At 35.1% G+C, this 15,368-nt stretch overlaps 1 protein-coding gene across 3 annotated transcripts in view; it reads right to left on the bottom strand.

The window, feature by feature from the left end:
- The window catches only part of LOC145291149 (adenylate cyclase type 5-like), a 489,601-nt gene extending 475,375 nt beyond the window's left edge, over nucleotides 1-14,226 (bottom strand). For 2 of the 3 annotated variants that reach the window (XM_080136673.1, XM_080136675.1), the window contains exon 1: nucleotides 14,073-14,200. Coding sequence is in view for 1 of the 3 variants with exons in the window: in XM_080136671.1 (XP_079992797.1) it covers nucleotides 14,073-14,094 (22 nt within the window). In the remaining 2 variants the exon portion in view is untranslated. Of the gene's footprint in view, nucleotides 1-14,072 lie in introns of all 3 variants that reach the window. The other variant, XM_080136671.1, reaches the window with a different exon arrangement.
- Nucleotides 14,227-15,368: the final 1,142 nt, after the last annotated feature.

A 15,368-nucleotide genomic window follows, 5' to 3' on the forward strand; every position in this document is an offset into this window, starting at 1 on the left:
TCTGATGTGATCTCTAATGGCATCCCAGTCAGCCTTATTGTAGTATGTTGTCGTTTTGAGCAATGGCTCTTATATATATATATATATATATATATATATATATATATATATATATATATATATGGCGATTAAGCTACACTGAATATTCCACGTTTCATCCACTCTAGGATTCTTCAGGCTTAAGAAGCCTGAAGAATCCTAGAGTGGATGAAACGCGGAATATTCAGTGTAACTTAATCGCCATATATATTTTATAAATTACTAACTAGCTCTACCTACGTAATGAGCACTTGTCAATTTAACTTACATTAAGTAATATTGCGTATAATAATTATTTCTTTTTAAATAAAGAGTAGACAATGCATTGTGGATGCATTATCGACAGCTCTTATAACTCTTGCTTCTCCTTATTTGTCCCTCAGTCCTTACTTAGAATGAGTAATTTTTCTGACAAAGGGAGAAGAAAAAGCTGTGTTCTAGGTCGGCAGTATTTTTTCATGAACAGTCGCCTGAGATGTCAAAAATTTTAAGTTTCTATGTTTATCCTTGTAGCCATGTCATTAATAAGGGTACTGGAGATAAACGTTTTAACTGGGCTACCCGGCGTTGCTCGGGACCGTATAAACAATGAAAAAACAAAAGCAGATATTGAACATATGTTTTATTCTTAGGGGAGAGGAATCTTTCATCTCTATGTATTATTTGTTTTATCTACCCTAGGACTGGTATTGTTCATGTTTTATCCCTAGCATAGGTAATTTACAGAATGTATATGAAATTGTTTTACCTTAGGGAGAAGAGAACAGGTAATATACAACATAATGTGTCTATATTACATCCCTGGCAACGCCTAGAAACCAGCTAGAACGTGTATTTCAGTCAATCTTTATTACATCCTGGGCTATGCCGGGAAACCAGCTAATCTCTATTTAGTGACTTGACCACCAAAACACCTCCCTAAGTGTGTCCTTTCTTTTGAACTTATTAGATATAGGTATCTAGATGGCTGATATCTTGGATTAACCACTAAGGAAGTCGTCCTATCAGCAGGTGCAAAGTACTGGGGCTGCCGTATTGCCATTTGGTGAATGAATTCTGAACTATACAGTAGCTTCTGGTGGGGCTTTTTGATGCCATATTAGTGGGTAATTGTTATGACTTTATTTTATCATGTGCTACAAAAAAAAATATTTCTTCGTTTCTTTTTCTCCCTTACTTTCCTTCTCTGCCTTTCTCTAACCAAGTCAGTCGACCTGTTCCACAAATCCAAAAACTCCATCATGAAAAGTTTCTAGGAAAAATACATGTTTAAACCCAGATTTCCAACTTTCAACGTAGACACCCCTATCATGTCTCTTTCCCCAACATCAGGGATCTACCTTCCAACATTATAGACATTGGAACCCAATTACAGGAGACTAAACCAAACCTATTATTCCTAAGTGAAACTGGTATTGGACAGACTATTTCTGTAGATGAGTTTGTAATTAAAGGATACTCTAACAACATCAAAATCTGACCCCCAAGATCGCCATGGGAAATGAATATGTGCCTACATTAGACATGGCTTTTCATGTAGTAAGGATATTTCCGGATAAAACTTTAAATTTTCCTATTTGTGCTTCCCGGATGCACTTGCTCATACCAATGTGATTATATTTGTCCTCTATCGCCCCCACAACAATGGAGTTACTATCTTTAAGAGCATATCTGAGAAAATTGACAACATCCTATATGCTCATTCTTTGGCTAACATTCACGTCTGTGAGGACTTCAATGTTCACAATGTGGAATGATTAACCCACTCAAACAAGACTGATGATAAGGGGAAGTTCTGTCACGATTTCTCTATTGCTTATGACCTAACTCAGATTGTTCACGAACCCACCCCAATGATGGTCAGTATGCAAGTCTCCTAGACCTTTTTCTCACAACTTTCCCTGAGCTATGTTCATTTTCCGTTCTGTCTCCACTGAGTTATCCAACCACTCGGTTGTATCAATTAAAATAAAACCGAAATGTAATAAGTCCTCAGATGTACCTCTCCATCGTAGAGTATATGGATACTCTATAGCTGACTGGGATAGCTTCCGTACATTTATATCAGATCTATCTCGGCATTCCATGATTAAAAAGAATGTGTCCTCTGTAGTATCAGATCTGACGGAATGATTAATTGTAGGTATAGACAACTTCATACCCTTCCAAAAATTCCAGTAAAAACCTAATAGCCAGCCGTGGTTCTCTCCAGAATGTGATGCTGCTATTATGCACAGAAATCACTTTTTCCATCCAATATAATAGACTAACCTGGGTGCCCGGTGTTTCCCGGGTGTTTGAGGGGGGTGTTGAACAACAACAACAACAACAACAAAAAACATGGTAGTTGGCAGGCTCGAACCTGTACCGTGAAGGAGGAAAAGAACTTAAAAAAAAACATGTGACATCTTTGCCTTTGCATCCATCGCCAAACCAGAAGTGGCGAAGGTTTAAATTTAGGCTAGTCAATCGAAAAGAGGGGATGGCTTTTGAAAATATCGGCGAAAAAAAAATGAGCCCTTCCTGAGAAAAGTGCCCAGTTGAGAGTGAAGCAATTAATGTTTTAGACAATTTTTCAATATTTGTCGTCTAAAGGTATTCATCTCGGGAAAATCTGTCGCTTCTGTCGAAAGTTTTAGGTAGACATACATACATACATACATACATACATACATACATACATACATGCATGCATACATACATTTAAACAGAAAGGTGAGATTTATATTACAGATGTACTGAGACTGCCAGCAACTACTGTAAAAGAGTAATAAAGAACACAAGAAAGTTTTATGCTTGGTTGTCACAAGTTTTGGCAAATAACAAACAGGGTCTTGAACAGAAGCATGTGCTCTATCCCAACCATCATCAATGGCCTGAAGTAATCTTGTCAGCATCAGACAAAGCCAAGAATTTTGCAGCTAATTCTACCCTATCTGTATTTCCTCCTGTATCTGAAAACACGCTATGCAACATACAAATATCTGTGCATGATGTTTCCAAGCTAATCAAAAACCTTGATTCCAGTAAAGCAACTGTCCCTGATGGCATTCCAATTATAGTGAAGAACTAGCTCTTGTTTGAACATGTTTTCCTCACATATACACACCCAAATGTACACACGCACATATGCACACGCACGCACATTCACGTGCATACACACACACGCTAACGTACACACATGTACGCACACATACGCGCACATGTACGCACACATGGGAAACGTCACTTCCCCTGAAAAGAATTCTAGACATGCACAGTCAGAACACTCACCCCGATATAAAAGTCAACAACACCATTCAACTTCCCTTTTTCTCCTTTTTTTGCCTGGGTCCGTCAACCAGACAAGTTCGCATCCACAGCTCTTGGCTTGAAGACATTTCCACGTAGACGAGTACCACCATGAACGCACGGCTTTGCTGAGGCCAACACTCTCTCTCTCTCTCTCTCTCTTTCCCTTTCTACATGCGGGACTGCCATTTCTCGTCCTCTACTTCATTCCTTTCTTTTCCACGCGTGTAGTCGTCAACAACTGAATGAACACTTGTTCCATCTTGTTTGACCCTTTATTTTCGATAGAATATAAACGACATATTTATTTTTTTCCAGCAATTGAGTTTTGTTTCCTTCTTTCCATTCATTACATTATTTTCTTTAGTAGCGAGTTAGGATATTTATATCCTGGTCCGCAACACTCCCATACTTACAAAGCTGTTTAAGCCTTGTCTTAAGAAGAATCGCTTCCCAACACTCTAGAAAACCTCATCAGCATGCCCCTATCAGTCCAGATCAATAAGTCTCCTGTGCGTCATGAATAAGTTGCTAAAATCTATGTTAAATAGAGAAGTAGTGAAACACCTCAGCAAAAATAATCTTTTTAGTGACATGAAATCTGGTTTCCAGTTTGCTAGATATACAGCAGACGTGCTTACAGTTATATCTCATAGGATTAGCGAATCTCTTGATGGAGGCTTTCTTTTCTAGGGCAATTGCTTTTGACATATCCAAGGCGTTTGATAGGGTATGATATAAAGGTCTCCTCCACAAAATCTCCAGCTATGGTATAGCTGGAAATATCTTTTAAATTATTAAATCATATCTTTCTTAAAGGTTCATAAGAGTAGTGGTTGACTAAAGTATGGCCTTTTTCAAGTCCAACATAAACAAATTCTTGATGAGCCGCCTTCTCAAGTAATTCAATTTACCAAATTTCCGCAACTAATGATCACTACGATATTGCCCTGTTGACTACTGTACACTCATTAACCTTTATCCTGAAGTGGCCTTGGTAAGAGGTTACTCCTTTGTAATATATATATATATATATATATATATATATATATATATATATATATATATATATATACATTTTAACATGGTGAAAGAAATAAAGGGTAAGATGAACATCATCTTGGAATTTGGAATAAAGACTTTTCTCATTTATCTGTATGATGGAAGCTTGGTTGATAGTGGGAGACTTTTTTAAAGTCTGTCTACAAGTGAGAGACTACTAGTAGATGCACCAACCCAGATGTGGCAACAATACTCCTTGCATGGGCACCTTGTGACTTTGTAAAGACATAGGATGCTCTCTGGTAATTTTCTAACATGGTAGAGGGAGCCCACTTTGTTTGCTGCAGCCGTGGCAATGTCCTCAATGTATTTGTTCCAATTTATGTTATCTTTGAATGTTAAGCTAAGGGTGAGATCTCAGGTAGGACGTCGTTTGCCAAGGCAATCGTTTATTGAGAAGATTTTTGCAATTGTTAAAGGAAAGTAGCTTAGTCTTAGTAGCATTAACTGTTATTATCCACTAACGGCCCATATTCGACTACAGACTATGTCTATTATAGAATGTGGTGTCGTCAGAAAATGTAGCCATACTTATAAAACAAACACAGGGATGTAATTTGGCAGGGATGTGACAAAAGGTTTAACAGTATTAACTCAACCGGGAAGACGTGATCTGAAACAATAATCAAGAATGATGGGGCGATTTACTGCCCCTTGATCCCCATCAAAAATGCCAATGTCGAGGAGGAAAACGAATAAATACCCATTAGATAGGGAAAAAACCTGAAGACGTTTGCAAGTAGGTTTTCGTGGTTTTCTTTAGCCTTGCCCTTTACGCAAATGAGATCCTTAACCGAGAATAGCAATAAACAGCTTATAACAATAAACGCATTTTAATAACATCTATATAAAGCGAAAAGGTTAATCATTCCCCAAAAATAAAATCGAAAGAAATGGATTATTTTCTCCATTGATATTAAGACACACAACGATGACGACGACACCAGAGAAGCAAAGTAAACACATTATTTATAATCACAGTTTCGTAGAAAAAAAAAAAAAAAGATGTTGCTTAAATATAGTGAAGTCGTTTCAGAAGCACTCCCACCTCTCCTTCAGCATACAAACTCTACAATTTCATTATCTTATTCATAGGGATACCTGACGTTACCAGGGAGATGGAAATAAAATCACATATAAATGCTATAAGAAAGATATGCTTATAGAAGAAATAATTGACGGAATATTACGTTTCTGATTTTTTTTATTTGTATTATTTGATTTATTAACTGTTTTCATCTTTAGTTTTGTTTTCACAACGATTTGATCGATGTAACCTCCAACCTTCTTCAGGTGTATTTTGTCAAAGTCGGGAATCTTTCTGTTGTACTCGGGAATTGGCACATAATTACGAACAGACCCCTTTATTTAATCCAGAGGGTTGGTTATATCAGCCATGACCAGGTAGAAGTATAAGTAATTTTTTTTTTTTTTACATGGAGGTCACCACTTATTAAGGCCCAGAAGCCACTCGGGGGGGGGGTAAGGGTTATTGCGTGTACAGTAACCAATGGGATAGTATCGTAGTAATCGTTAGTATCGTAGATTTGATAAAGTAATTCGCAATTATATTCTTCAAATAGCCCGCATTGATGGCCGACAGAACGAGAGCATGCTACCTCCCTGAATGGAGGATTCCGCTTGAAATTTAGTGCAGATTAGTACCATTGGAGCACAAGATGGAGTAAGTGCTAGTGTTGTAATACATATATATATCTCCTCTCTCCTATCTTCTTTTCTCTTCTCTTCTTCTTTTTTTTACATAGGAGTAACCACTAATCAAGGCCCAGAGTTCACTCGAGGATAAGGGTTATTGAGTATACAGTAGTCAATAGGATAATATTATATTAATCGTTAGTAGTGGAAATTTTGTAAATTGGATTACTTAAGGGGAACGGCTCATCAAAAACTTGTTTACGTTGGACTTGGAGACTATCAGATTGTAGTCAGAAAGCAGGAAAACGGAAGACAATTCCACAGGCGTGCACTTCTAAGAAATAAGCTTTGTTCATGGAATCTACGTTTAGGTTTAGGCACAGGTAAAGAGTGGGGGGAATTATTGATAGTGTTTTCAGCTAGACGAGTGTTTCTTGTGAAAGTTTGGCGAAGGGGGGCATAGATTGAAGCTCAGTCGAGCACTTGCCATGGAAATAACGATAAAGCAGAGACAAACTCGCAACATCTCTTCTCTTGGAAAGAGGTTGCAGGGAAGAGAAAAGGACATCTCCTACGAGACTACAAAGTCTATTTTGAACGCTATCCAGGCAGGATAAGGTCTTTCTAGCAGCTCCTGCCCAGATGTAGCAACAGTACTCCATCCTTGGCTGTACCTGGCTCTTATATAGATAGAGAATTACATCAGCAGTGAGATATCTACTGGATCGATAGAAGGATCCCACCATTTTTCCAGCGGCCTTGGCGACAGATTTGATGTACGTGTTCTTCTTCTATATAATAATTTGATTGCAGAAATTCCCCTCTGGACCAAATTACAATAGGTTTGCAATGACTGATGGCACATCCAAATTTATTGCGTCTAAACTTTTACCCACCATCTTATGTAACTGATGAACACCGTTAAAGACACATTCATTAGATATAAAATCTTATCTTATTTCCTACGAGCAACATCATCACGATTGCCAAGACCTAAAGACGAAGTAGCTCATATTTCCCCCTCTTACTGAAAAGTCCTCCAAAACAGGACCGAGCACTTCTACAACCATTATAACTATATTGACGTGACACCGTTATTATCTGGGTTGCACACTCATACACTTACAACTACCAATACACTTCGCTATTCAAAAATACTGATTTCTCCCCCATAACACCCCGGCTATTTTCATTGGCTGCATTGATGCCATTCTATTATTCTGGATTATACACAAACATACAAAAAAAACGAACACCGCAACCCTAATTCATTATGGCAGTTCAATAATCGCCACACATTGTTATACATTATTTATTCCATTTAAACTCATACATGCCATCACGCATTTCTATACATTATTTATCACCGTAAAGTTACACATACCTTTTGCCATTACTTGCATTACCGTTGTTTACGTATTGTTAGATTAAAAACAATTACGCCGCGGCTTTCTATACATCATATCCAGTTTTAGCGTTCTATATTTACCTCAATTACGTTTTAACCAACTAGAAAACATTACGAAATAATTAGCAACACATACAATATACTCCACATTTCTTGTATTTTTCGTTTCCTTATATACTTTTTCTTTCATCTGGAAGGGAGGGGATAAAGTGGGTTTCATTATTTATAAATGTTCGCTCACGTGTTCCTCATTTTGTTTTTTTGCTTTTTTTTTAAATCAAAATTCCATCAAAACTTATTTGTTAAAATGAATCCATTGCTGTACAACTTGAATATGGAATTATTAGTTTTTGCATATTTAATAAAATATATTTACGTAGCATTTTAATACAAATTTTCATAATAGAAAAAATATTTTATAATTTAAAAAATATTTTTAATTATATTCTTTATGGAAGATTTTATGGAAAATTATTCGGAATGGTTAGAAAGGCGAAACTTTGTTACATAAAATTATTCGGAATGGTTAGAAAGGCAGAAGTTTGTTACATAAAATTATTTGGAATGGTTAGAAAGGCGAAACTTTGTTACATAGAATTATTTAGAATGGTTAGAAAGGCGAAATGTGTTACATAAAATTATTCGGAACGGTAAGAAAGGCGAAATTTGTTACATAAAATTATTTGGAATGATTAGAAAGGCGAAACTTTGTTACATAAAATTATTTGGAATGGTTAGAAAGGCGGAACTTTGTTACATAAAATTATTTGGAACGGTAAGAAAGGCGAAATTTGTTACATAGAATTATTTGGAATGATTAGAAAGGCGAAATTTTGTTACATAAAATTATTTGGAATGATTAGAAAGGCGGAACTTTGTTACATAAAATTATTTGGAATGGTTAGAAAGGCGGAACTTTGTTACATAAAATTATTTGGAACGGTAAGAAAGGCGAAATTTGTTACATAGAATTATTTAGAATGGTTAGAAAGGCGAAACTTTGTTACATAAAATTATTTGGAATGGTTAGAAAGGCGGAACTTTGTTGCATAAAATTATTTGGAATGTCTAGAAAGGCGAAATTTGTTACATAAAATTATTTGGAATGATTAGAAAGGCGGAACTTTGTTACATAGAATTATTTGGAACGGTAAGAAAGGCGAAATTTGTTACATAGAATTATTTGGAATGATTAGAAAGGCGAAATTTTGTTAGAATTATTTGGAATGGTTAGAAAGGCGGAACTTTGTTGCATAAAATTATTTGGAATGTTTAGAAAGGCGAAACTTTGTTACATAGAATTATTTAGAATGGTTAGAAAGGCGAAACTTTGTTGCATAAAATTATTTAGAATGGTTAGAAAGGCGAAACTTTGTTACATAAAATTATTTGGAATGGTTAGAAAGGCGGAACTTTGTTGCATAAAATTATTTGGAATGGTTAGAAAGGCGAAACTTTGTTACATAAAATTATTTAGAATGGTTAGAAAGGCGAAACTTTGTTACATAAAATTATTTGGAATGGTTAGAAAGGCGGAACTTTGTTACATAAAATTATTTGGAATGTCTAGAAAGGCGAACTTTGTTACATAGAATTATTTGGAATGATTAGAAAGGCGAAATTTTGTTACATAAAATTATTTGGAATGGTTAGAAAGGCGAAATTTGTTACATAGAATTATTTAGAATGGTTAGAAAGGCGAAACTTTGTTACATAATATTATTTGGAAGATCTTGAACGAGGTAAAAAGTAGAAAAAAGAATATAGCTGTGGCATGGATTGACTACAAGAAAACGTACAACAGGATTCCTCAAGCACGGATAATAGAATGCTTGTTGGTGTACAAAATATAAGAGATAATCAATTTGATTGAAAATGCAATGAGAACACGGAGGCTTAAACTGACAGCTGAAAGACAATACATAACCGAGATAAAAAAAAAATACAAAGAGCTATCTTCCAAATAGGTTTCCTATCGCCACTAATATGCTAATAAATACAACTACTCTTTATCTGTGCCTAAACCTAAACATAGATTCCATGAACAAAGTTTTTTTCTTAGAACTTCGCACCTGTGTAACTCTCTTCCATTTGCCTGCTTTCAGGCTGACTACAATATGGTCGTTTTCAAGTCCAATGTAAACAAGTTCTTGATGAGCCGTTCCCCTTAAGTAATCCAATTTACCAAATTTCCACGACTAACAATTACTACGTCACTGTCCAATTGAGTACTGTACACTTATTAACCCTTATCCTCAAATGGCCTCTGGGCCTTGATAAGTGGTGACTCCTTTGTAAAAAAAAAAAAAAGAATCTTCAGGTAAGATATCTGAATGGAATTAATTGTATAATGTGTGCCGCTAGTTATAAGAAGGAAAAAGCTGAAGGCAGCGGAAGGTATGGAACTACCCAACCAAGGGAAGATGAGGACACTAGGTGAACATGAAACCTACAAATATTTGGGAGTTCTGAAAACAGATACCATGAAATCAACAAAAAAATAAAAGAGAAAATTGGAAAAAAATATAAGATAAACAAGAAATTTCTAGGAACTAAATTATATGATAGGAACCTAATATGAGATATAAACACATAAGCAATATTACTAGCAAGGTACTCTGGACCGGTCATAAGCTGGATCAAAGAACTGAGGCATCTTGACTAGAAAACTCATGACCATGCACATTACACTACACCCAAAGGATGATGCTGATCGACTTTATGTAAAAAGGAAAGACGGAGGAAGAGGACTAGTTTGTTTTGAAGACAGTGTAAATGACACAAAAAAAGAATTAGAAAAATATATAATGCGGTACCCAGAAAGGATAATCACTGCAGCAAGAGATACTGAAAAAAATAAAAAATACAGAGAACTGATAGGCAATGGATAAGGCGTAAAAAAAAAAAAAATTGGGAAGAGGAACAGCTACATGGACGATTCATAAGGCTGACAAAAGATGAGACTAATGAAAACATTTGAACATGAAAACAGCAAATGCAGACTCTGTGGACAAAGGGACGAAATAATAAACCACATGATAAGTGAATGCAGCAAACTAGCTTAAAAAGAATATAAGAATAGACACAATCAAGTATGGAAGGCAGTACAATTATGACAATTATGCAAACAACTGCATTTTGAACAGCCAGACAAATGGTACAAGCTCAAACCGGCAGCAGTACTTAAAAATGGAAATCACAAATTCCTATAGAACATAGATATAAAAACAGATAATCTCATCCACGCAAGAAGATCGGATATCATAATAGTTAACAAAAAGGAAAAGTCCTGCCAGATCATAGATTCGCCATTCCAGCAGACTACAGGGTGAATATTAAAGAAACAGAGAATTGAAAAAAATACACAGAACTTGCCAGAGAACTGAAGTGGATCTGGAAGATGAAGAAAGTTAAGATAACACCAATAATAATAGGAGCACTAGGAACAATACCGAAAAACTTTGAAAAAAAGAATGGGAGAGATTGGAATCAGAGGGATGGCTGAGAAGATACAACAGATAACAATAATGAAAACTACTGAAATATTTAAGGAAAATCCTTGAATGCAGAAACTAATACACATGAGCTATAGACGCTAGCCGGACATATAGAAATTACAATAGAAGTAAAATAAAAAAATAAAAGAACATTGCATGGAATCAAGAAAACTGAAACCGTATAATTGAAAGTTAACTACTCCTCTACCCCCCCCCAAAAAAAAATTAGTGTCGGCATCAACTGCCACCATACCAAATAGTCGAGAAGGGTCAAGGAGGATGGAGAGATCGAGCAAAGAAAGCACTAACCAGACCTCCACTGGATTAGTCTCAAGAGAACTAAAATCTTTGGGAGGTTTATTAAATTCCAGCAAATGCCAACGGTCGTTCCTATTTACGTGCCTCCCAACGAGGGCAGGGTTAGACACAAGGTCGGTTTTTAATGTGGGGAAAATCCAGCTCCCCAAAAAGGGACATTCTGGATAGGAACAAAAATAAAAATTACCTCAATCTAGAAGGATTGCTCCTCCTCAGATCGAGGTCAGAAAAGGTGAAGTAGTATCAGAACAGATATTACCCTTTGCTCCGAGCCAAAAGGCCAAGGAATCGTTGTTGCTAGCCAGAAATCAATGGTAAACGGTTATTGTGATAACACAAATTCGTTTGTAAAGGTTATTGAAAAAGATAGAGAGAACTAGAAATCTGGGGAGACCTGTTGTCGACTAGACTCCAAAAAACACCACAGGTTGTTGGCAGAGAGAAATCTTTGATGCTGATCTGTGTGAAAATTCCGAGTACAAATGATAATGATTTCAAGTTAACTTCCCCCCACCTAGAAAAAAATGTGCCGTGTCGACATCAACAGGCACCACACAAATGGTCGAGGAGGGTCGAGGAGGATGGAAAAACCGAGGAAAGGAAGCACTAACCAAACCTTTAATGGATGGTTGTAAAGAGGACTAGAACGTTAGGGAGACTTATTGCTACCCAAATTTCAGTGATGACTAATGCCCATTGCTAACAAGAAATCAATGGTAAACGACTGTTGCGATAACGCAAATTTATTTGGAAAGTTATTGGAAGAGGTGGAGAGTACTGGAAATCTGGGGAGACTTGTTGTCACTCAGACTCCAGGAAAGATTGTTGTCAGTGAGCAATCTCTGATGAAGACTAGTGTGAGAACCCCAAGTGAGTAACAATAATAATAAATAATGCGCTTGTTGCATAGACACTTTATGGCATTATAGATAAACCCCCTCCGGTAAATAACCTTCCCCCCCAAAAAAAAGAAAAAAAAATGAACTTCTACTTTTTTAGGCGATTACACATTGAAAACTTGGCGGATAGAATAAAAGACAACAAAACAATTATTTCGCAATTTAGAGTTTCATTCATAAATTTAGCGTAAAATGATTTTCGATTTTCTTTATAGATTTTTAGGGCAGTTAACCCATTTTATTTATTTATTGTTGATACTAGAGATATTGTTTTGGTGGAAGTCTGCTTTTGTAGGCGATTGCTTTGCCACTTAGGATTTGTACTAAAAGAGGATACTGGTAGAAACGAGTAAATATCACCAATCGTACGAAAACGTAACGTTACTTGTATTTTGTTTAATTTTCGATTTTTGATCAATTATCGAGTGTCCAAATGACTATAAATAAACCGCCATTTTTTTTTTGTTCTAACTCAACAGACTTGACAATACTTTTGTGTCAAAGTAAATATGCGCTTTAAAATAAGTGTAAATACGCAGAAAATTAATCCAGATAAGTAGTAGTGATGTTGCCATTAGAAATATTTTTTACCCCCCCTTTTTTTTGTCTTGTTGGATATTGTATATAATGGCCTTATATTGTTTTGATGGCTGCCATCTTAAAGCTGAAATCTTCAATATAACAAAATTTTAGTAAAATTTTACTTACTTTCCACTTTAAGTCACCTTGACGACTTTCGAGGTTTTCGGGCATGCTAAAAACGAATATCGCATTTAACCTTTGCCGCAAACAAGTGGTTTTCCGGCTATTAAGTAATGTAATTCCTTATGTTATCACTGGTAGCCATTTTTGTATACACAAGCGCGCATATTATTAGCATGCGTGTGAAACATATGCGCGCTTGCGTATACAAAAATGGCCACCAGTAATAATATAAGGAATTACATTGCTTAACAGCTAGAAAACTACTTGTTTGTAGCAAATTTAAATTCGATATTCGTTTTCAACATACACGAAAAACTATTTAAGCCGTCATTTTAAAGACTAAGGTAAAAAGGAAGTAAAAATTTATCCAAACTTTTTAAGCAACAAGTTTTTAAGAATTCATTTTTTAAAAGTAAATTGAGTGATTGAAAACAAATGTCAATCTAATTAGCGGTTTTTAAATAACGTTAAAATAATTTTTTTTTAATCACAGATTTTTTTTTTCTGTTTAACAAAATATTTTGTTTTGTTTCTCGTTCCTCCAAAATTCGCTTCTTTATGGTAACTAAAAATATTTGGTGTTTGTTAAGATACAGTCGACAAATCGATCTTTTTACGTACTTAATTATCATGTCGAAAATAGTAATAAATCACAAAATTACGAAAGTTTATCGAGTAAAACGTTATTTATAGTTAAGAGTATTTTTAATGAAAATTGGGTAAAATTGCATTTTTTTAGACGTTATAAAGTAGGCAGTAGGCGTCTACACGCAGGGGACATAATTAGCAACGAATATTTTAGATTACTTGTTCATGGCGGCAATATTTGTTGTCTATAGCGATAAATTTTATTTTACTAAAATACAATTCTTCTACTGAATGAATTTTCGTAATTTTTGGATATATTACTATTTTCGACATGGCAATTAAGTACGTAATATTGTTTTTGCTTACATATGAAAAAAAAATCTATTTGTCGACTCTATCTTAACAAGCACCAAAAATTCTTTCGTTTCACTTTTTAGTTAATTAAAAACGCTTTTTAGTGTTCTTGTTGATTGTTGAAAATTTTAAATTAAGAATTAGTAATCTTAATAATTTTAATTAAAAAAAAAGAAGAAATTTTAGAATTTCAAAATGTGAAGATTTTTTTTTTTAATAACCTTAAAATAAATAATTTAAAAAAATCACACAAACCTTTTTTTTTCTTCTGTTTCATTTTTTAAAAGATTTCATTTTGTTTGCAGTTCTTTCGAAATCCCTGGTAGTTCCACTTGTTTATGGTAACTTGAAAATTCTTTCGGTAAATAAAAAGAAAGAAAAGAAACGCGAAGTTTTTTTTTTATTATTGTTTTTGGTTTTTAATTGTTTTTTGCTTCGTTTTTTTTTTTGTTTGTTGTTTTTTTGGGGGGGGGGGTCTTGCTGTTTTGCGTTTTTGTTGTTGATTTGTGGAAATAACAGACAAAAATAATTTGCCGCTTTTATAAACTGAAAAGCAAGTAATCTGTAAGAACCGACACGAGCAACGACAGTTTATTCTTTTTCTCTTTCTTCTTCCATGTTGGTTGACAACGCTCAAAAACGCGGAATAATTAAATCATTTTTGCTCGTGTTAGCAATTTTGTTCGTCTTTTTATTTTCTAGTTTACACACTTTCCTAACAAACGCAAAGAGAAGATTGTGTTGCGCGTATTTCCGTTTTCCGCGCGAAGGCGCGCGTGCGTGTGAGTCGCCGTCGCTCGACGCGCGCAAAAAGGAATCACGTTTTGTCGCAAAAGGAAGGAAGGAACCTGTATCATGCCCGACGGAATTGTCCATCGTTTCCTCGAGTCACAGAAGCTCGAATGTCGCAAAGTCCTTAATGCCCACAAGCGACCACAAACCGATATTTACAATTTATTAGAATTTATATTATACTAGCAGGCCACCCGGCGTTGCTCGGTCTTAAAATACGCATACATATTATATTTTACTTAATGCAGAATTCTTATTTATTATAAACAAAACTACTACAGGTATTAAACGCAATGTTAAATTTCTTTTAAAAAAATAAAGTAAAAAAAAAAAAAACGGAAATAAACTGAGACATGTGCATGCGAGTATTATGTTTTTCAATACAGTTCACTTCTTGTTGTAAATAATAATAAAAAAAAATACTCCAGCTGAGATCGAAACCAAAACGTAAAGAATGTGAGTCAAGTACGATAACCATTAGGCCAGCTTGACAAGTTCTTTGACAAGTGTTTTCAAACCTACTTATTCTTAACATAAGTAATCTGTCATGGAAACGATTCACAAATGCAAATTCGTGAAACAGTTGACAAACAGATAAAAATCTGATCACCCCCCCCCCCAAGTACTAATTTTTCAATTTTTACCCCTTTAGTATCTCTTTTTTTTCGGATGAAAACCGGTTAAAATGTTTTTGACATGTCTAAATACCCTATATACTACATTTCCAGTCTGTAGACTAAACATTCGTTGAGTATATAG

Source organism: Euprymna scolopes, chromosome 12 (assembly GCF_053919585.1).
Source record: "Euprymna scolopes isolate OS-2025 chromosome 12, ASM5391958v1, whole genome shotgun sequence".
Classification (NCBI taxonomy): Eukaryota; Metazoa; Mollusca; class Cephalopoda; order Sepiida; family Sepiolidae; genus Euprymna; species Euprymna scolopes.